General features: G+C 40.8%; 1 protein-coding gene across 1 annotated transcript; it reads left to right on the top strand.

The window, feature by feature from the left end:
- Nucleotides 1-2,840: 2,840 nt before the first annotated feature.
- si:ch73-347e22.4 (uncharacterized) lies at nt 2,841-18,359 on the top strand. Its single transcript, XM_029731428.1, has 4 exons — nt 2,841-2,962; nt 4,526-4,581; nt 8,934-9,083; nt 9,197-18,359. The coding sequence occupies exons 3-4, from the start codon at nt 8,982-8,984 to the stop codon at nt 18,245-18,247; spliced, it is 9,153 nt and encodes a 3,050-aa protein (XP_029587288.1). The 5' UTR covers nt 2,841-2,962; nt 4,526-4,581; nt 8,934-8,981; the 3' UTR covers nt 18,248-18,359.
- Nucleotides 18,360-24,040: the final 5,681 nt, after the last annotated feature.

The following is a 24,040-nucleotide window of genomic DNA, read 5'->3' as shown; positions in this document are numbered from 1 at the left end:
AGCACACCCGACTACCTCATCCCCATATTATTACTTAGCCTCTTGCTCTTTTGCATCCCAGTATCTCTACTTGCACATTTTTACATTTACATTTAAGTCATTTAGCAGACGCTCTTATCCAGAGCGACACATCTATTACTCCAGTATTAATGCTAAATTGAAATTATTTTCGTCTCTATGGCCTATTTATTGCCTACCTCCTTACTATTCTACATTTGCACATTAATGTGTATATAGATTTTTCTATTTTAATTTTATTTTGTGTTACTGACTGTACGTTTGTTTATGTGTAACTCTGTGTTGTTGTTTTTGTCGCACTGCTTTGCTTTATCTTGGCCAGGTCGCAGTTGTGAATGAGAACTTGTTCTCTACTGGCCTACCTGGTTAAATAAAGGTGAAATAAAAAATAAAAAGCCTTATTGCTAACGGTCAGGAGTTTAAGAAACATGTCATTGATTTAGAGATCAAACCTGATGTGATATGTGTACAACAAACATGGCTTAGACCACATCTTGATTGTATTATTCCTGGTTATTGTTCAATCTGATTTGATAGATCAACTGGACAGAGTGATGGTTGTGCTACCTTCATAAGGGAAGGTCTTGTATAGCAAGATAATAATGTTGGCATGTTTACCTGCTTACAATACCCACTGTAGTGTGCGTAGATCTCAAGCCCATAATAAGTCAATAGGGCTAACTGGCTAGCGACTACTGTTGGCTAGCTACTACTTTTAACAAGCCAGACAACCACGAATGATTGACATCTACCTTGCATAACATTATTTTTTGGTCATTTTTGCCTGTTAAACTATCTGGTTAGCTACATTATTATGATTCACATATAGCTCACTAGAGGCTCCTCCGAGGAGGAAGGGGAGGACCATCCTCAGTGAATTTCATTTAAAAAAAAATTGCGAAACATTAAAAAAGTTAACCTTTTTAGATAAAACTATACTAAATATATTCAAATGTCACCAGATAATTAATTAAAACACACTGTTTTGCAATGAAGGTCTACGTGTGGCTCAGTTGGTAGAGCATGGTGTTTGCAACGCCAGGGTTGTGGGTTTGATTCCCACGGGGGACCAGTACGGAGAAAAAAATGTATGAAATGTATACATTCACTACTGTAAGTTGCTCTGGATAAGAGCGTCAGCTAAATGACTAATATGTAAATGTACAGTAGCCTCAGCAGCACTCTGTATGGTAGCACCATGGTGCAACCCGAGGACAGCTGGTTTCCGTCCTCCTCTGAGTACATTGGTACATTGACTTCACTACAAAACCAAAGAGGCTCGTGGTTCTTACCACCTTCCATAGATTTACACAGTAATAATTACAACTTCCGGAGGATGTCCTGCAACCTATCAGAACTCTTGCAGCATGAACTGACATGTCTACCCAATCAAAGGATCAGAGAATTAATCTAGTACTGAAAGCATAAGCTACAGCTAGCTATCACTGCAGTGTATAAAATGTGGTGAGTAGTTGACTCAAAGAGAGAGAAAGACAATAGTTGAACAGTTTTGAACAAATTAATTTCTTCCAAAATTAAAGAGAAGCAAGAGAAAGCTAGCTATATTTGGTTGTATTTTTTTTTTTACTTTTCCTTTCATTCAGCTAGCATATGCATCTAGCTAATTTAGCCTACTCAACCCGGCTAAAACAGAGAGGGATGCTATGTTAGTTATGTAAGCTTTTGGTTTTATTAATTTATTGCCACTGGGGCCCGCCGGTGTAACAGCTAAACTGCTTGCTGCTGACTGTACACTGTACTGTTGCCATTGTTCTGGCTGGAAGAAGGTTCAGTGAATCTGGAGGTGCAGCGTGAGATAATACAGTAGGGGGAGTGTGAGTGCTTTTGTAATGTAATGTTTGTGCACTCTCCACACTCTCGTCCTCACAAGAACGTACTCAAGAAAACGTCCTTGGAGATGCATATGCGAGAAAACACCCATTGACTCGTGACAAATGGGAGAGGGTCCATTCAGAGAGAAGTGGTAGGTATTTTAAAAAGTTCTCATTTGCACTGCCGAGAAACGGGGTCCAGAAAAGTTGGATCTGCAGCCTCTGCTTTTTTTTAAAAACAGTAGCAGTTCTGGTGTTTGTGTGCTTGTTCTCGAAGAGGGCAATGTGAATACACTTTTTCACAATGGCATGCAAGACTATGTTTTACATGAGTTAACGGAGAGGAAATTACTTAGTTGAAAGAAGTTAAGATTTTAAACTTGAATGATAGAGCAGACTGATAAAATGAAGCTTTACGCTTAATAATGAAATTAAAATATAAATGTGTTATTTATTTCATATAGTGGTGGACACCTAATTTGATATGATATCGATAAGTGTCGTTTGCTCAGACAGTGAAGAGAGTAGTAGAGGAAGATGGGTCCAGGGTGAGGGATCCTAAGAAGATCCCTGTGAGTAGGCTGAGGCCAATAGCGAGTGACAGAAATTACAAGTGCTTCAGTAAAAAAAATTTTTGGGGGGCATTTATTGCCATGGTTGTCATCTGTACTGCAGGAATGGAACGTAAATCACTGAGGATACATGTTGTGGTGGAAGTTGCAGAGAAGCACTTGGGTGTATGAGATTTTACTCCATAAGATTTAAGGTGTTTTGAATGACAGTGTCCCGTCCTCCCAGGCTGGTGTAGGATCAGATAGGGTCAAAGTAGTGGAATAGTGGTGAGGTTTTTAATGGGTGTAGGGTAAGTTGGTAGGGCATTTTTTCCAGTGTAATGAATTCATTATACAGAATAGTAGGCTGACACACAGCCAATACAGTAGGTGGCGGCATGCACCTAACATTTGTTTGCGGACCGCCATAATACCAAAGAAGAAGAAGAAGCCCGTCGAAATGGACGTCTTTGACAATGTTGCCACAATTTATTTCGACTTCGTGATTTTGCAGTAATTTTGCAAATCAGAGACTTCACGAGTTCACTGATCTATCTAATGGTACGTGCATCCATGCATACGAAACGGGGGGGTGGGTGTATGGTAACGGTATCCCTGCGTTCGCGGTGACGGGAAGTCTAGATTCCCGTAGACCCTCAGTCATTGTGCTAACGCTAGTTAGCATTAGCACGTTAAACTACTGCTAACTTCCTTCATACTGGACACAGATACATAACAATGGTATCCGCGAGTTCATCTGACTCGGGGGAAGTATATAAAGGGAATCATTGCCAAAATTCCGAAGTATTAATTATGAGAGAAAAGGGGATTTCCTAACGAGTTCAGGTAGCCAAGCTGGAGCTCTGCGAGACATTAACAGCGATGGGGGCAGACGTTTTGATCAAGAGACCTTCAGAAAATATGCAATTTCTCAGACACTAAATATACAACTATGTATTTTACAGTTATAAGGAAGATGAATTCTTAAAGTTAGTGGTTTTATAAATTGAATATACTGTATTTACGTAATTTCAAGCCTTACAATTTCATATTTGTACTGTGTACTTGAGCTTGTGTCCTCAAAAGTGACTACACCTCAGCAATTTATAACTATTTTTTACCAGAAATGTGAGATTTCAACCTTTCTTGGAGTATGCAGCATTATTAGTTGTTGTTTATAGTCCTTTCATGATAATTAATTACTTTTGCGGATTACGTAAATGACATTTTCGATTGCATTTTGTTACATTTATGAAGTTTTTAATCAGAGAAGTGTGCACTCACAAAATCAATATGTACAATAATATGGACTGTTGTTTGTTGTCAGGAGCATGCATGTGTTTCATGGACTTTACCATTTAGGAATGTGAAGGGGTAAATTTGGTTCATAGAAAATCCCACTTTTTTGCTGCATTATATTTAGCCTAGCCCAACGGTCAGCAGACCTGATATTTAGTCGTTTCATCTTACAGTCCGAAGGGAATCTATGCAACCGGCTAATACACACGTGTCCCTGTAGACTGGTTCGTACATTAAACATTCTCCATTCCGGCTGAAAAGGTGTCGATTTCCTCCTTAATTGCGAGAAGGCATAAAATAATGGGGAAAATATGCATACGTTCTTTATGAAACACCATTTTCCACCACCACACTACAGTGGTGTGGCTATTGCTAGTCCCTGTCCACAGTAGTGTTTGGAAACTATCACTTCCAGTAGTGAAAATACAGACTACTGCAACCTGATTGGCTGAACGCGATACGCAACATCTGTGACTAGCATTAGCAACTGTAGCATGGTGGTTAAAAATTAAAATGGTGTTTCATACATTTTTCTGCCTTCTCGCCGTTAATTTGAGTTAAGGAGGAAATTGACGCCTTTGCAGCCTGAATGGAGAATGTTTTATGTACGAACCGGTCCACGGGGGATACGGGTGTATAGCCAGTTGCATAAATTCCCTTTGGACGGTAAAATGAAACTACGCAATAACGCCATCTGCCGGCCTTTGGGCTACCTTATTACTGTACTAACGTCATATCAATTGATATATTCTATCAGACATGCTACAACAAAGGTTACAGCATTTACAAATGTTATATAATAATGTATTTATTCTTATATTTTAGCAATAGCCAACCAAGGAGCAACCCAGATAACTGAAGGAGTCTGGATATTATCTGCAGTGAGTACATTTAATAATTTGAAATGATATAGCCTAGAAGGCTATGTTAATCATGATGATGCCATTGCCAACGTTCCTTTCCCCCCCCATATAATAGCACTGATATAAGTGCTATTCCTATACAGTGCATTCGGGAAGTATTCAGACCCCTAGACTTTTGATTAAATCTTTTTTTTCCTCATCAATCTACACACAATACCCCATTATGACAAAGCAAAAACAGGTTTTTCAAAATGATTGTACATTTACTCAGTACTTTGTTAAAGCACCTTTGGCAGCGATTACAGTCTCAAGTCTTCTTGGGTATGACGCTACAAGCTGGGCACACCTGTATTTGGGGGCTTTCTCCCATTCTTTTCTGCAGATCCTCACATGCTCTGTCAGGTTGGACGGGGAATGTCACTGCACAGCTATTTCCAGGTCTCTCCAGAGATGTTCGATCAGGTTCAAGTCCGGGCTCTGGCTGGGTAGGGTTGCAAAGGGTGGGAAACTTTCCGGGAAATTTCTGGAAAGTTTAGCCCGGGAATTTGGGGAATTTTGCTTAAATTCATCAAACAATTTAGCTTATAACAGTGAACCTTTTTGTGGGATACACATAAGGCAATTCTAGGTATTTTTGGTTAAACTATCCCCAATTCAATGGAATTGCAACCCTCTGCATGCACAGTGCATTCTTCCATCACATGTACAGCTGATTCTCAAGATCTTGCACATTAATGAGGTGCTACTGAGTCCACACTACTACACTGTCTGAACCAAGGACTACATGCTTTCTGGTAAGTTTTGATTACAGTACTGGGTGGGGTGAATATATTTTATATGCCATACATTAATTTTTGTTAACTAGTAAATAGTAGCCTACAGCAAAGTGTGTTTTAATCATTTCTAACTTGTTAACAATTTCTGCTAGTTAGGTTTTGCTACCATGTAGTTTTTAGCTTGCTTGAGCCTGCTAACTGAGGAGTGTTAATTCACCTGTTTCCATACATGTTTCATTTTAAAACATTTATCTTACAAAGGAATTGTTTAATCTAACTGCTTAACCATTTATCTGTACATGGAATTGTATTTGTTGTTTTTTTACTCATTTTTTTCTAATCTTTACAGGAAAATGGAATGGGCACTATCTGATGTGTGGAGACATTTCACTGAACCTAATGTAGAAGGAAAAGCTGTGTACATTTGCAAGTACTGTGCCAAATCATATGTGAAGAATGCAATAAAGATGCAGAATCATCTGGCCAAGTGCATCAAGTTCCCTCAGCGCTCACAACAAGCAACCTCTGACAAAAGACCCTCTACTTCCATTCGAGGTGAAAATGATAAATCAGACACTTTATCGATAGCAAAAGCTCTTGGTCCTCCTGGATCAAAGTTTTTTTTGACTCAATGGAGGAACGTAGTCAGAGATTCTGATGAATGTCTTGCTCGAGCTGTGTGTGCAACTGGTTCACCTCTGATGCTCACAGGCAATGTGTATTGGAAGAGATTTCTGAATGTTCTTCGCCCAGCATACACCCCTCCAACCAGACATGCTTTATCTACTAATTTGATGGATGCCGAGTTCAACAGAGTTCAAGCGAAGGTCAAGCAAATCATAGAGAAAGCAGACTGTATTGCAATCATCTCTGATGGGTGGTCGAATGTTTGTGGGCAAGGAATAATTAACTACATCATCTCCACCCCTCAACCAGTATTCTACAAGAGCACAGACACAAGGGACAACAGACACACCAGTCTCTACATTGCAGATGAGCTGAAGGCAGTCATCAATGACCTTCGACCACAGAAGGTATTTGCACTGGTGACAGACAATGCTGCGAACATGAAGGCTGCTTGGTCTAAAGTGGAGGAGTCCTACCATCACAACACCCATTGGCTGTGCTGCTCATGCAATGAATCTGCTCGTCAAGGACATCATGGCACTGAAAACAAAGTATACACTCTACAAGAGAGCCAAGGAAATGATTAGGTATGTGAAGGGTTATCAAGTTATAGCAGCAATCTACCTCACCAAGCAAAATGAGAAGAATAAGAGCACCACATTGAAGCTGCCCAGCAACACCTGTTGGGGTGGTGTTGTCATCATGTTTGACAGTCTCCTGGAAGGGAAGGAGTCTCTCCAAGAAATGGCCATATCATAGTCTGCCGATATGGACAGCCCCATCAAGAGGATCCTCCTGGATGATGTATTTTGGGAGTGGTAAGCAGCCTGAAACCTATAGCAGTAGCCATTGCACGGATTGAGGGAGACAATGCCATCCTGTCTGATGTTCAGACTCTGCTTGCAAATGTAAGAGAAGAAATCTGTACTGCCCTGCCCACTTCACTGTTGCTCCAAGCAGAAGAAACTGCAGTTCTGAAATACATCAAAAAACGCGAAAACTTCTGCCTGAAGCCCATACACGCCGCAGCGTACATGTTGGACCCCAAGTATGCTGGCAAGAGCATCCTGTCTGGTGCAGAGATCAACAAGGCCTATGGTGTCATCACTATCGTGTCTTGCCACCTTGGCCTGGATGAGGGCAAGGTTCTTGGGAGTCTGGCAAACTTCACTTCCAAGCAAGGGCTTTGGGGTGGAGAAGCAATATGGCAGTCGTGCCAACATATCTCATCAGCCACCTGGTGGAAGGGACTTTGGGAATCTGAGGCTCTTTCCCCTGTTCCCTCCATCATCCTCCAAATCCCACCAACATCAGCCGCCTCGGAGCGCAACTGGTCCTTGTTTGGGAACACACACATTAAAGCACGCAACAGACTGACCAATACAAGGGTTGAAAAACTGGTGGCCATCTGGGCAAATTTGAGGCCAGACAACGAGCCATCCTCATCAAAGTTGGAAAGTGACAGTGATGATGAGGTCTCAGAGTCTGATGTTAGAGGTTGACATTGAGGAGGTCCAGGGAGAAGACATGGAAGCCTGAGAGAAGACAACCAAAGCTTTAGTTTCTAGACTATCATTTTACAGATGTATGTTGAAAACGTTTTTGGGAGATGCGATGGATCTTTGGGGATCATTCAGTATTCCCTTTCTTTTGTTGTTCAGTGAAATCATCCCATGTGAAGAGTCACCTAATTTTAATTAGTTCAATTTGTTTTTTATTTCTGTTGGAAGGATTTAATCATTTGCAATTATGTCTTACTTATGATAAGGTAAAAGGTTTATGTTTCTGTCTACATATGATATGGTAAATATATCCAATGCAGAAAAAAACATTACATTTAAATTGTATTAATATTAATTTCCATATATTCCGGTTTATTCCCACCTCTGAATGTTGGAAGTTGAACCTTCACCCCAGTCTAAGGTCCTAAGTGCTCTCTCTGTACTTTGCTCCATTCATCTTTCCCTCGATCCTGACTAGTCTCCCAGTCCCTGCCACTGAAAAACATCCCCACAGCATGACGCTGCCGCCACCATGCTTCACCGTAGGGATGGTGCCAGGTTTCCTCCAGACGTGACGCTTGGCATTCAGGCCAAAGAGTTCAATTATGGTTTCATCAGACCAGAGAATCTTGTTTCTCACAGTCTGAGTCCTTTAGGTGCCTTTTGGTAAACTCCAAGTGGGCTGTCATGTGCCTTTTACTGAGGAGTGGCTTCTGTCTGGCCACTCTACAATAAAGGCCTGATTGGTGGAGTGCTGCAGAGATGTTTGTCCTTCTGGAAGGTTCTCCCATCTCCACAGAGGAACTCTGTAGCTCTATCAGAGTGACCATCAGGTTCTTGGTCACCTCCCTGACCAAGGCCCTTCTCCCCCGATTGCTCAGCTTGGCCGGGCGGCCAGCTCTAGGAAGTGTCTTGGTGATTCCAAACTTCTTCCATTTAAGAATGATGGGGGCCACTGTGTTCTTGGGGACCTTCAATGCTGCAGACATTCTTTGGTACCCTTCCCCAGATCTGTGCCTCGACTCGGAGCTTTACGGACAATTTCATTGACCCCATGGCATGGTTTTTGTTCGGACACGCACTGTCAACTGTGGGACCTTATATAGACAGGTGTTTGCCCTTCCAAATCATGTCCAATCAATTGAATTTAACACAGGTGGACTCCAATCAATTTGTAGAAAGATCTCAAGGATGATCAATTGATTCAGGATGCACCTGAGCTCAATTTTGAGTTTCATAGCAAAGGGTCTGAATACTTATGTAAATAAGTTTCCACTTTGTCATTATGGGGTATTTGTGTAGATTGGGACATTTCTTTTTTTAATTTAATCAATTTTAGAATAAGTCTGTAACGTAACAATGTGGAAAAAGTCTGAATACTTTCCGAATGCCCTGTAAGTGGTTGTGTGTTTCTTTGTTTGGAAAATAGTGGGCAATGTATTTTATATTTGTTTGTCATATGAAGGTTGCAGATGAACTTATTGTCCAAGTTCTCCTGGAAGCCTTTGACAACATGGAGGAAAGTTGGGACAGCATAGATGAAGCAGGAGACTACTCAACAGATGCAGCTAGACATTTACCAAGCTGTTCATGTCAGCAAATCACTGAACACAAGGTGGGCCATCCCCATTACAAACAGAAATGTATTCCAATTGATGTTTTAGAGACCTTATTCCAGCCTCAATAACAGTCACTTATTTGTTCTCATTCACATGTTCTTGTCAAAAGGGAACAGAAGTGGGAGAAGAGACCCTGACTGACATGACAGCATTTAAGGTGAAGAATGATGAAGGCTCTGCTCCTGTTTCAGACATCCACAGTCATTCAAAGATCATGGCTCAAGATCTTCATCGAAAGGCGACAGAGGTCACCCACGATAAGTGTCCTTCTGTCTCAGAAAGATCATGCCCTGTGGGCCTAACAAATGTTCAGGAAATATGTATTTTGTCTTCTGGATTTGATGTAAAAAAGAACAGAGAGAGAGATTCTGCTGCAGTGGAGGTTGACACTATAGTTTCTTTCCCCCCCTTTTCAAGCAATCTGACAAAAAACATAAAGGGAAATGTCACACTTTCACCCACAGCGAAGATTGCTGTGACTCAAGGGCTATCGGCCTCTTCTCTAAGTGACCACGCACAATATTCAAGAGAGGTAGTGGATGAGAAAACCTATGCTGATGTTTCCCATCAAACGTTACCACTTGCAGATACCAAGAAAGGAAAAGAGAAAATGTCCTTGAATACCCTTTTGCCTGTGATGGAAAAGCAACAAAAGCGAAAAGCTGGTCGGCCATATAAGAAGAAAACTCTAGTGAAAATGGCAAGACTTTTAGCAATTGTCCAAGAACGGGATTCAGATGTCACAGAATTACACAGGGTGACTCACCATAAGGATACTCTAACACCCTCATGCAAACAAACGAAAGAGAAGAAAAAGGATGAAATGTTAGAATTTCCCCCAACTACCTCAAGTGACACATGCTTTGGATGCAATTCAACATCTGATTCTTCAAACCACCTTACTATTGCACATTCAGATGACATAATTTCTGCATCTCAAATAGCTGGACCAAGTATTTCTATGGAATTTAACCAACCCTCCAGGATACAGAAACCTTCAAAGACCACACAAAAAGAAGAATTAAAAATAAAAGAAGTGTCGGCGCTGAAATTGACCACTGTCACAAAGGGGCAATATTCTCCTATAGAACAAGCTCTGACACAAAATACCTTGGTGCCATCTGAGAATGCATTGAAAGTACAAAAGAGACCTGGAAAAAATAAAAAGATGATATCCAAAGGAGGAAATGGAAGGACTCAGGCATTCAAAAGAAACCGAATGAATCCGAGCAGCCTGTTCACCACTCAGTCACAGAGTAGCAATGCTACACCCCAAGACAAAATTAATTTAGGACTCTCTCAAGATGCGACTCCACTGCAGTCATCAGATATAAAAATGGAGCCCAAATACTTGTCAGACACTTCTGTCTTGGATGTAAAGAACAATTTGAAGGAACACCAAAAAAGAGAACCTCCCTCTAAAAACTTTACAGAAGGGAGTGTTAAAAGTCCTGGTATAATGTCAAAATGCTTTGACTTGTCTATCACTCAAAAAGACCAGGGGGCACGAAGTGACATGAAGAGGGAAATCAAAGATAATGTAACTGCTAACATATCAGCTGTAGGAAACCAGGGGGAAATGACTCCAAGAACTCAAGAGCTCTCAAGACTAAAGAGTATTGAGGATGTGCTCAAATTGAAGCGGAAAGCTGGTCGACCATTCAAGAAAAATACGTTGTTTAAAATGGATAAGCTGGTAGCGATGGCACAGGAAGGAAGAACTAATGATACAGAGAATAGTGGCATGACTAAAGAGTGTGTTCCAAAATTCCCTGCATATCACCCCCTAAAGTCAAAAGTAAAAAAGGAAAAGACTGACACCAAAACCTTGGCATCAAATTCACCTAGTAACCCCTCAAGAAAATCCAGCAGAACATGTAAAACTACCCCAAAAACTGTTCAAAAGATGCAAGTCCTCACACACACGCTCACCCAATCAGTTTTACCAGTTCCATCCAATCTTATTGAACCTATTCTCAAATCAGAGGACACAACTCTTATCTCCTCAACGGTCTCTCCAATTCCTTTATGTAGTGCAGAGATTTTTCCTCAACAGGAAAGCCACAGATGCAGAAAACCCCCGAAGAAAAACACAAAAGTTAACAAAAAGATGACCACTGCAGTCCCACATCCTCCAATATTTGCAGTAGTTTCCAAGGCCCTTGCTGAGATTGTCTCTACAGGGAATGGTAAAGAAACAAAGAAAGACATTGGATCCAAAAGAAAATACAAACACGTGCCTAGAACTTCTGGTGTATCAGAATTGCTGTGTACAAATGGAATTCCTCAGGGAGATATACATACCCAATCTAATAGGGATGAGGTATATTCCAAGACTTCAGCCCCAACTGTGCCACAATCCCAGAACACACGGAAGCGTGAGGTTCAAAATAAAAAAGGTACCGAAAAGGCAGCTGTCCCATTATCTGATGAAACTGTCCTTCCTGTTTCAGATTGCCAGTTGCAAAGTCACAGTGCATCTCAGGAAACGCCTTTACTGCCATCAAAGATTAAGACAGAATCTGACACATTATATCTGACACCTAGAACGGTTAGGAAGAAAAATCCAAAGACGTGTAAGGAAATAAAAAAACCTTCACCGAAAGTTGAGAAAGCACAGGTGCCATCTCTGGATTCTTCACTTGGAGTGGAACATATATGTCATGATGTGCCACATGTGGATCAAATGAGACAAGTGGAAGCAGTGATCGAGTCAGTAATTGAGGATCTCCACAAACCACTGAAAAATGTGAGTCATAGAAAAAAGATTAAAAAAGAGGCTAGCAATGTTCTTGCTTTAACGCTGAATCCTTCACTTGGAGTGGAACATAGAACTCCTGATGTGCCAGAAGTGGATCATATTAGACAAATGGAAGCAGTGATAGAGTCAGTGATTGAGGATCTCCACAAAAAAGAGGTCAGTGATGTTTCTGCATCAGCACACTCAACCTTTCCTGCCTCAAATAATCTGTTTGAACCACATAACCATAGTACAGTATCTCAAATGCTTCTGCTGCCATCAGAGATAAAGACAGAATCAGGCAGAATCAATAATGCCATACCCAGAACTCCTGATGTGCCACAAATGGATCATGTAAGACAAATGGAAGCAGTGATAGAGTCAGTGATTGAGGATCTCCACAAAAAAGAGGCCAGTAATGTTGCTCCATTAAAACCAACCACCTTTTCTGCCTCGGATAACCTTTTGGAACAGCATAACCATAGTACATTACCTCAATCTTCTTTTATGTCATCCGGAGAGACAAAATCAGGCTTGAAACATGCAATACCCAAAACGTCAACAAAAAACAAGTCAAAAACATTCATGAAAGAGAAACTTACCTGCAAAAGCTATTCAAAAAATCCTAAGAAAGCAGCTATACAAACTTCAGTTCCTACATCTGACACAATGCATGTGTCAACAGTTAAGAAGAATTCCAATATTTGTAAAGAAAGAAAAAGATCTTCACATAAAGTTGAGAAAGCACAGGCGTCATCTCTCGATCCTTCCCTTGGAGTGGAACATGGATGTCCTGATCGAATAAGACAAGTGGAAGCAGTGATAGACTCCCTGATTGAGGATCTCCACAAACCACTCAAACCTAATGGACAACAAAAAAAGTTTAAAGAAGAGACCAGTAATGTTTCTGCATTGGAACAAACAACATTTCTCGCCTCAAATAACCTGTTGGAACAGCATAACCATAGTACGTTACCTCAATATTATTTTCTGTCATCCGGAGAGACAAAATCAGGCTTGAAACATGCCAAACCCAAAATGGCAACAAAAATGAAGTCAAAAGCATGCAGTAAAGGGAAACTTTTTAAAAATGCTAAGAAAGCCGCTGTAATAACTTCAGATCCTTCTATTGGAGCAGAAAATGGATGTCTTAACATGCCTTCCCACCTTACCCAAGCAGAGAAAGGCGGAAAGGGAGATGGAAAAAACAAATATGTCGGAAAGCATGAAAAGGAAGCAGTGATATCAGTGACCGGTGATCATTTGGAAACAGCAGCCCACAAACCACATCAACGTAAGGGGCCAAGAAAGAAGCTAAAAGAGGACAGCAGTGTTTCCAAACCAGGACAAGTAGAATCTACTACTTCAGATAGCCAGCTAAAACAGCATGACCACAATGCATTACAGCAAGTTTCTTTGCTAGTATTGGAGGCAAAGACAGAATCAGGAATAGAGCATATCATGCCAGAAATGGAAATAACAAATAAGCCAAAAACATGCAGGAAAAGGAAACTCCCTTCAAAAGCACTCTCAGGAAATGCTAAAAGAGCAGCTCTGCGAACTTCAAATCCTACTCTTGGAGCAGAAGTTGGATGTCTTAAAATGCCTCCCCACCTTACCCATGCAGAGCAAGGAGGAAACAGTGATAGGAAAACCAATAAAAATGTAGTTAAACATAAAAAAGAAACAGTGACATCAGGGATGGAAGATCATATGGAAACAGCCCACAAACGACATATGGGGTCAAAAAATAATCTAAAAGAAGAGGACAACAATGTTTCCATATCAGAACAAGCAGCAACTCTTACCTCCGATAAACATTCAAACCAAGTTGCTGTGCTGGCATCAGAGATACAGTCAGGATCGAGCACTGGACATGTCACACCCCCACAAAAAAAACATATTTCAAAGGCATGCAAGAAAAGGAAAATACTGTCCAAACAAAGCTCAAAGATCACTGAAACTACAACCCCACCAAGTTCAAAACCATCTCTTGGAGTGGAATATAGATATTCTGAAATGGCTACCACTTTCACACATGTGGACCAGGTTCAGAATATTCTTGATACTCCTAAAGGCTCCAAAGCGAGTAATGAAAATACTGGATCAAGCCATCCAATATCAAATGTAAGACATTCCAGACGGCCCTCCAAATCTAATTCACATATCACAACTGACTTGATGCAAGATCAAGCAATTTTATCAGTTACATCACATCTCACTAATCAACCTACCAGTCCTGTATCAACAACAGTGTCCTCAACTGCAGCACAAGGACAGATTACTGAATTAGTGAGTGCTCTTTGTACAGAGAAAAGGCCACATAAAATAGGGAGGCCTCCTAAGAAGAAAAAATCTCAGAGACCAAAAGGAACAGGTCTTGATAAGAGTATCACAGATGACGACAAAGAATGTGTTAAATTCTTATCAGCATTTGTAAAAGAGGAACTAATTGAGGAAGAAAAAAGTCTAGAAAATAGGGGGGGAAAAAAGAACGGCAAAGGGAAGAAAGGCAAACTTTTCCAAACTGACAATGTGAATACACCAAGTAAACCTAGCCAATCTCAGGTGAAAGATGGCAATGCATTAGCAGATGACAAATTAGTTTTACAAGTCCCTATAGATGAAGCAGGGGACTCTATATCTATTGCAATAGACTCAATCAGTGCTGTGATTCCCAAACATAAAAAAGGTGGTCGTATTGCCAAGGGTAAAAGAGTTCAAAACATTGCATCCACCCCCAACATCCCCAGTGACCAGCAATGCATGAATATGTCCCCAGAAGAAACATCTCTGTGTCTCAGCAATATATCAGAAAAAAACAGAAAACGAAAAGTTGACAGCAGCAGTGCTGATTTTGTTAATGCAGATATAAATGTTCTAAATCTTAAAGATGATCTTAGTGATAGATCTGAAATACTGGACTCATCCTTACTAGGGAATCAGAGGGTGAAGAACAAGGGTAAGAACAAATCCAAGACAATTGCAGAAGAACAGACAGTGGCCACATCAGTGGTAAAAGAGATGGTGTGGCTCGATTTACAGACCACCATAGCAGCACTGAAAAAGAAACGAGGTCGGCCATTCAAGAAAAGTACCTTGATAAGAATGGCAAAACAGCGGTCATGTGAACAGCAGAAGTCAAACACTAGCAGAAAACTTCCCGTGAACAAGACACCGAGCTGCAAATCAATGGGAACTTCCAAGGGAGGGAAAATGCACAAATTCAACCCAATGTCAACAACTTCAAGAAGGCACACTAGAGCATCTGAGGCAATGAAGAATGAAGACCCTGTTCTTAAACAACAGCAGGATGACATATGGGAGATCATTGATGTATCCAGCAACATTTTCTCCCCAATTGTGACTAATTCCCGAAGTATTTCAGTGCAAGAAATCGAAACTTCAGAAACTATTTTCTCTGTTGATGCAGGGGCGACACAAGGAATCCAGCAAGTTGAGTCTACTCCGTTAACAACCCCTCTCACAAAATTACCTCATAAAGTGACTGGCATGAAGAAGAGACGCAGGAGAAATAAAACTGGATGGGCTACAAAAGTGAAATCCAAACGACCTCTCTCCAAAGTGAACTGCGGGGGTACGCTTGAGGTGTTTGTTCAGTCTTCCATTGACAACACTGGACTCTCATTCAACTCTAACCTCTGTAATTCGTTAACAGAAAATTACACATTGGAAAGTGTTGAACAAGAGAAAGAATGTAGAGCTCAAGTGAAAGCAGTAACAACCAACTACAATAGAGTTTGTGTGGAGAAGGAGATCAACTGTGGCGATCAACCCCTAACAGCTCGTGCTAAATTGCAGCATTCAAGTGTACTCCTACACAATTTTAAGACAAGGAAACCTATGTCATGCCATTTCTGCAGTCGCTCATTCCGTCACATAACAGCATACACAATTCACAAGCGTATTCACACAGGTGAGAAGCCTTACAGTTGCCAGAAGTGCGGCAAGCGCTTTGCTCATCTCTCCAAACTCAAATCACACTCAAACATCCACAAACAACATGGGCCCATTCAATGCCCATGTTGCGTCACTCAGTCTCCAAATAAAGATGACTTGATTGATCATTTCAAGATCCACATGAAGGGTACCAAGAGGTTCAGTTTGATTAATAAAACAAGAAGAGACAAAGAAATCCAGATTCAACCTTACACTGATTACATAGAGTCCCCAGTCTCTCTTAATGGCAGGAAATCCTTTAGATGCTCCACTTGCTTGAATCTTTTTTTCAGTAAGGCCACATTGAAGCTGCACCTACAAACACACAGTGGAGTGAGGCGTTTCACCTGCAAAGTCTGTGGCAAGATGTTTATCACGTTCTCAAGTTTCAATGCACATGAAAAAACACACTGGCCTGTTAAACCGTATGCTTGCTCTGTGTGTGGAAAAGGCTTTGTTCTGCTAAGGGAGCTCAAAACCCACTCTCATATGCACTCAGGCGAGATGCCTTTCTTCTGTAACCACTGTGGTCAGGCCTTTAGCAACTTCTCATCCTTGCGCACACATCAAGTCTCCAAAGTGTGTTTTGAGGCTAGAGATGAAGGGGATGGAAACAAGGTTGACATTGAGGGGTTCCTGGTGGAGCAAAGGGCTGATGGGCAGATTAATACCCCGATGTACTTTAAATGTCAGATTTGCAAACAACTTAATCGTCACTGGTGTCAGTACATTCTTCATCTGCAAACGCACACTAATAACAAGCCAAACCTTTGTGAGATCTGTGGACAACGGTATGATCAGGTTCCTGAATTATGTGTTCATTGTAAAGTGTGCTGCAAATCAAGTGGAGAGGAGAGGGCATGCAATTCGTCCTTGTCAGAGGTCTGGCATGAACCCCAATCTCTGCAAAATCCGATGCACGTGACTGAAATTGATTTTCTGTGCAATGATAATCAGGAAATGTTATCTACTGATGACCAACATCCTAAATGTAAGGAGCCTGAGCCCCTGCCACCTCTGGAAACTATGGAGGAGTATTCCTCAGATGTGCTTCCACAAAACCCCACACCTGCTTGCCATATCCCAGGTAATGGGTTAGCGATAAATCGACCTTCTCCCTCAAACTCCATGTGTACAAGTTCTGCCATATTGTCCCCCTCTGTAATGAGCTGTAATTCAGTACGTGTGGTTCAACAGCCTTCAGGTTTTCGCTCTCGTTTTCAGACCCATGCTCCTTGTGACAGATATCCCCGTGGACAATGTGGAAAATCCTTTAACCAGTGGAGCAAGCTCTGGTTGCATCAGGGACTACACAGAGAAAAACGCTGTAGCTTCTCATGCACTCAGTGCAATGTAGAGTTTCGCTTTTTTGGCTCCTATAGGGAGCACATGCAGGAACATGCAGCGCAGAGACCCTATGCTTGTCAGTTATGTCCCAAAACCTATGTCATTGAAGAAGACTTAAATACCCATCTGTGCAAAAATCACCAGCCGTGCGCAAGCCTGAAATGTGACACGTGTGGAAAGGGATTCACCAGTTTCAGAAATTTGGAGAGACATCGTCTCTTACACAGAGATGCTAGCTCGCACTATTGTCTCCCTTGCAAGCTCCCATTTCCTAGTTACCTAGCCTTAAAGAATCACTTGAAGGCTCACAAAGCCCGCCCTGTTATCCCTCTCCCTGAAGGGCCATTGGAACCACTTCGATTTCCCTATCACTGTAGAAAATGTAACGCCAGATTTACAACCACAGACTTGCTCCAAGCCCATCAGGTTTGCCATCTTATAGGGGGGAAGAAAACATATAGCAGTTCAGCAAATGTAGTTTCTGCTTCCCTGACCTCCAAGCTCTCAAACAAACCAACAGAGAGAGTCACGCCGCTATCCCCTACGACAGTACCTAGTCTTCCTCTGTCAAAGAAAAGGAACATGTATAGGTATCCTCACCCTGATCGTCTGTATGTCGTCCCTAAAATATCCTCACAGCCACCGGTTGTTGTTTCAGACACAGAGGAAGAGCCCCAAGAGATTATGAACTCTAGCTTATCCTCAGTCCACGACTCGCCTCGTAACACTGTGTCCCTTGAACATGAAGGGCGAACGAGCCCTAGCAATAATTGTTGTGAGGCAAACAACTCGGATCTACCTCAGCGCTCATGCCCCTCATGTGTCCTTATTTATGAACCTACTCAATGTATGCCAAAAACAGACACCCCACACATGCCGACTCATGAACCACCCTGTCCCTTGGATAAAGGTCCTCAGAATGTACCACCTCAAAGATGGAAAAAGTCTAAGGGTAATGATGATGCTTTCGAAAGAGCCTCAACAACATGTGTGATATCAAGGGGCAAAAAACAGCGGTATGATGGCTTTGAGTGTGCTGATTGTTGGGTAACATTTAGCGACGTCTCAGAGCTACATGAGCATTACTTACATCATGCCAGGGGGGTGAAGTGAAAATCAATATATTTTTGCATTTGCATCAAAGTATTCAGACCGATCTACTTTTTCCACATTTTGTTACGTTACAGCCTTATTCTAAAATTTATTTTTGCAGATGTATAAAAAATGTAAAAATGAAATATCACATTTACAAGTATTCAGGCCTTTTACTCAGTACTGTACTTTGTTGAAGCACCTTTGGCAGTGATTACAGCCTTGAGTCGTCTTGGGTATGACGCTACATGCTTGGCACACCTGTATTTGGGGAGTTTCTCCCATTTTTCTTTGCAGTTCCTCTCATACTGTCAGGTTGGATGGGGAGCGTCGCTGCACAGCTATTTTCAGGTCTCTTCAGAGATGTTCAAGTCTGGGGTCTGGCTGGGTCACTCAAGGATATTCAGAGACTTGTCCCGAAGCCACTCCTGTGTTGTCTTGGCTGTGTGCTTAGGGTCGTTGTCCTGTTGGGGTGAAGGTTCACCTTCTAATATAAGGTCCTGAGCGCGCTGGATCAGGTTTTCATCAAGGATCTCTCTGTACTTTGCTCCGATCATCTTTCCCTTGATCCTGACTAGTCTCCCAGTCCCTTCCGCTGAAAAACATCCCCACAGCATGACGCTGCCACCACCATGCTTCACCGTAGGGATGGTGCCAGTTTTCCACCAGACGTAATTCTTGGCATTCAGGCCAAAGAGTTCAATCATGGTTTCACCAGACAAGAGAAGCTTGTTTCTCATGGTCTGAGGCCTTTAGGTGCCTTTTGGCAAACTCCAAATGGGCTGTCATGTGCCTTTTACTGAGGAGTGTCTTCCCTCTGGCCATTCTACAATAAAGGACTGATTGGTGGAGTGCTGCAGAGATGTTTGTTCTTCTGGAAGGTTCTCCCATCTCCACAGAGGAACTCTTTAGCTCAGTCAGAGTGACCATCGGGTTCTTGGTCACCTCCCTGACCCAGGCCCTTCTCCACCGATTGCTCAGTTTGGCCGGGCGGCCAGCTCTAGGAAGTGTCTTGGTGGTTCCAAACTTCTTCCATTTAAGAGTGATGGAGGCCACTGTGTTCTTGGGGACCTTCAATGCTGCAGACATTTTTTGGTGTCCTTCCCCAGATCTGTGCCTCGACACAATCCTGTCTCGGAGCTCTATGGACAATTTCTTTGACCTCGCGGCTTGATTTTTCCTCGGACATGCATTGTCAACTGTGGGACCTAATATAGACAGGCCTTTCCAAATCATGTCCAATCAATTGAATTTACCACAGGTGGACTCCAAGTTGTAGAAACATCTCAAGGATGAGCAATTGGAACAGGATGCACCTGAGCTAAATTTTGAGTCTCATAGCAAAGGGTCTGAATACTTATGTAAATAAGGTATTGCTGTTTTTTATTTTTAATACATTTGCAAACATTTCTAAAAACCTGTTTGGCTTTTTCATCATGGGGTATTGTGTGTACATTGATGAGGAAAATGTTTAGTTTAATCCATTTTAAAATAAATGTGGAAAAAGTCAAGGAGTCTGAATACTTTCCGAATGGACTGTATATCATTGTTTTTGATGAGTGCTAAATAAGTTTCCGAGTTAACCATGGTTGTCTTCATAGCTATAGCAATGGGTAAATTAATAATCCACTTAAAACCACTATTTCCTATGATTTTCATTGTTAAATAACGCCAATATGTATTTTCGTCATTATGTTAAGGTAGGAAGCAACTTGAAAATTGTTGTGGAAATTTGTTGGAGCGCAAGTCGACTACAAAACCACAATGCAATATTCTCTCTCCAGACAGGAGGGCTGGCTGGCTGGCTAGCTTGCTAGAAAACATAGCTATACACAATATTACTAAAGTCAATATCAGCGTGTGAAGTAGCTAGTTAGCTGTAAAATCTCAAACACTGCACCATCAATTTTAGAGTTACAATCTCACCATGTTCAACCTGGTAGAGATTTTGTCCTGCTCAAAACAGTGAGAGGTTGTGAATGCAACACAATGGACCTGTGTAGTTGGAGGAAAGGATATTGATCTGACGGTGCACTGTGTACTTTGAGTACATTTGAAAGAAATAGACAGATGGATGTGTTCTAGACAAGTATGCCCATACCATCTATTGGCTGATTTGGTGAGCTGGCGTACAGGTTATTGTTTTAAGCTGCAAAATGTAACTTTTTGTGCGACCTGACCAAATTCACATTGAAATGTGAGTTATACATCTGTCATTCTCATTAAATGCAAGTCTAAGAAGCGGTAGATATCTTAGTGTTTACCTGTGGCGGCAGGTAGCCTAATAGTTATAGCGTTGGGCCAGTAACTGAAAGGTTGCTGGATCAAATCCTTGAGCTGACAAGATAAATATGTGTTGGTCTGCCCCTGAACAAGGCAGTTAACCTACTGTACCCCGGGAGGCCGTCATTGTAAATAAGAATTTGTTCTTAACTGACTTGACTAGTTAAATAAAGTTAAACAAAACAAAAATATATGCTCTATGTGCGGAATTGCTATGCTTCACGTTCTTAATTTTTGTTTTTGCGTCTTTTACTTTAGTTTTTTTTACACTAGCTTCAAACAGCTGAAAATACAATACCTTTTTGTTACTGAAAAGCGGTTTGGATGGTACAATAATTTTCTACACTTGCTTGTTTTGTCACAAACTTAAATTATGCGAACTATAAAACAAATTGCAACCAGGATATTCTGCATATTGGACATTTTTTAAAGGTGTTATGAAATATGATAGTGTTTTTGGAAATGGGGATTAACAAACCATCACCAAATTGACAGGAGTTTCACTCCTGGAGTGGATTATCCATTTAACATTGATATTAACCTTTGTCTATTTTTTTATATATTCATATTTACACTGATTGTACAAAACATTAAGAACACCTTCCTAATATTGAAATGTATGGATAGCCAGGGGCACTCTCCAACACTCAGACATTATTTACAAACGATGCATTTGTGTTAGTTAGCTTGCCAGATCAGAGGCAGTAGGGATGACCACGTGTTCTCTTGATAAGTGTGTGAATTGGACCATTTTCCTGTCTTGCTAAGCATTCAAAATGTAACAAGTACTTTTGGGTGTCAAGGAAAATGTATGGAGTAAAAAGTACATTATCATCTTTAGGAATGTAGTGAAGTAAAAGTTGTCAAAAATATAAATCGTAAAGTACAGACCCCATAAAAGTAAAAAATACTTTAAAGTACTACTTAAGTACTTTACACCACTGTTCAAATCTGTCCTGCTGCTGTTGGCAAAGTTTTCTTTGTTCTATTTTTGTAAGAGCTTTATGTACACAAACACCATGTGTGTCTCTCTTTTTATTATGTTTAACATTGGATATATTGCACATTTGATAACGCACTGTAATTGCATTCTTTAGGGAAACGGTTAGATCTGCTTTCCAAACAGTCAATAGTTTGGTAATGGTGATTACTTAAACATCTTTGATTTCTGGAAGGTGGTTTGGCACATTATAGTAAATAGGTCATTTTTAAATGTCAAAGATTTCATTGGACATTCAGTAAGCATTACTCATTGAATCTTTAGGCACTGTGTGCACGTACAACATGAATATGAAAATGTTTGAAATGTAATTGTAACACAAAGATGTGATGAAAAATATTAGTTATTGATTCTGTGCTGGTAAGTTTTCATTCTTTAGATGCCACTGTCTCATTATCAATGCAAAATGTGTTTTGCTTTTTACTTTTGATTACCAGTAGTCTTACAATAGAAGTTGACATTAGATCAGGAGTATCTTGACTGACTTTTGTGCCGAGTTTCTCCACAGTAAGAACGTTTCCAAGCACGTTTCCATTCATGCAAGGAAAGTCATGCCATATAAAAAAATAATCACGACAGGTGTGGTGGAAACTAGAAGTTTGGTCGTTTGACATGGTGGGATCTTTTTGTGTCGGTCCAATTTATTATGCAATGATAAACTGTGTTGTACTGCCCTTACGACGTGGAAAAGCATTGTTTTTAGGCAGATTAAATCATTTATGAACTTCATGGTGGTTAAGTGATGGACGGTGATGTGCTTGATGCAAATGTCAAATATATATTACCAGTTTATTTAAATACTGGTAATCTGAAGATCAATGCTTGGCTGCCAATTATCAAAGGAAATGTTGCTGTTATGTGTATCTTATATTACCTGCCAAGGTTATTATAGTAAACTTTTCTGATGAAGGCTCCTCCACTAGCGCCATGGTGGCTCCATACACAACGCTATCCGCAGTGGTAGAGTTATCTTCAGACATATTCCCTCAATAGGCTATCACAATAATATATATTTCGATATGCAACCATGAACATAGATCAATAATCGCTCCAATGCGCTGTGCTCCTTCAACAGTGTCACTATATCATTAATCTTCACACTTCAATGAATTAGGCAGCAGAGATTGGAAATCGGATTCTATGCATTTAATCCTTGTTCGTTGTCGTAGGCATAGCACAAACGATTCCAATAATCCGACATGCTGCATGCAATGATCCATTAGTCCAATTTCCAACGAGAGTTAAGTTCTTACTTTTGTTGTGGCGATTCCCTATGAACTGCCACTGGCACAGGAGAGAGCTGTCCATAACACGTCCACTAAAATCAGCTTTCCAAACATTACTCTTTTGGGGTGAAGTTCCCATTTATTGCATATATAAATAGCTCCAAAACACATATTCCTATACAAAAGGTGCAGAGAGATGCATTCTATAACCTATAAAAGTGATACGGTAACAACTGTATGTACTCTCCTGTGCTAACCCTTCGTGCTACCTATATGCACATGAGACCAGAGACCCATGACCCCAACATATATGCACATGAGACCCATGACCCCACCATATGTCCTCTAGTGTCCATGACCACTACATCTGTCCTCTAGTGTACATAACAAGTCAAAATAACCCTTGACAGACAACACAACTCATAAACAGGCCAAAATGGCTCTTACTATATATATTTGTTTTTGTGACAAAACCATCAGTACCATAAATATAGTTATTCTGCTATGAATTGGTAAACAAACAAACACAGGTTGCATACTGCCACCTATAATATGTTGTTTGAACAGGCATAAAGCCAAGGTTTGGCAATTTACTTGGATGGAATTATGTGATCCTTCCTTACCCTGTAGGAAGTCCCACCCAGTTTACTTCTTCAAAATGGTTAAGTCCTCAATGTCACTGCCCATGCTAAAATGGGCTTTGGGGCCCAAGTCCTCTATCTCTGTGATGGAAACGCCTTTGGTGGGAAAACGTGCATGTTTTTTTATGCAGATTTGAGAATATTATCATGAAAATCTGTTGCCAGTTGGATGGAATGCTTATGATGACCATCATGCCATATATCCATGATCATTAACTACACGGAACAAAAATATAAACGCAACATGTAAAGTGTTCTCATGTTTCATGAGCTGACATACGCACAAAAATCTGGTTTCTCTCAAATTTTGTGCACACATTTTATTTACATCTCTGTTAGTTAGCATTTCTCCTTTGCCAATATAATCCATCCATCTGACAGGTATCAAAAAACTGATTAAACAGCATGATCATTACACATTGTGTTGTGTGACAAAACTGCATATTTTAGAGTGGCCTTTCATTGGCCTCAGCACTGACTGCAGGAATGTACACCAGAGCTGTTGCCAGATAATTGAATGTTAATTTCTCTACCATAAACTGCCTCCAATGTAGAAGAGAAATAATAGATAAAATATATCGGTGCTCATCGGCCATTGGACCTAAACATTACACAACAAGTTGGAAATAGCAAATTCAACAGCGAGTGGTTTGGAAGGAGTCGG

Source organism: Salmo trutta, chromosome 34, assembly GCF_901001165.1.
Source record: "Salmo trutta chromosome 34, fSalTru1.1, whole genome shotgun sequence".
In the NCBI taxonomy this organism is placed as follows: domain Eukaryota; kingdom Metazoa; phylum Chordata; class Actinopteri; order Salmoniformes; family Salmonidae; genus Salmo; species Salmo trutta.
This window is presented reverse-complemented; position numbering and strand designations above follow the sequence as displayed.

What these genes read in the sequence shown, in the direction of transcription:
- si:ch73-347e22.4 (XM_029731428.1), top strand. Translation starts at nt 8,982, where the DNA reads ATGGAGGAAAGTTGGGACAGCATAGATGAAGCAGGAGACTACTCAACA. An exon ending in AGCAAATCACTGAACACAAG is followed by an intron (nt 9,084 to 9,196) that starts GTGGGCCATCCC and finishes TCTTGTCAAAAG; the next exon opens with GGAACAGAAGTGGGAGAAGA.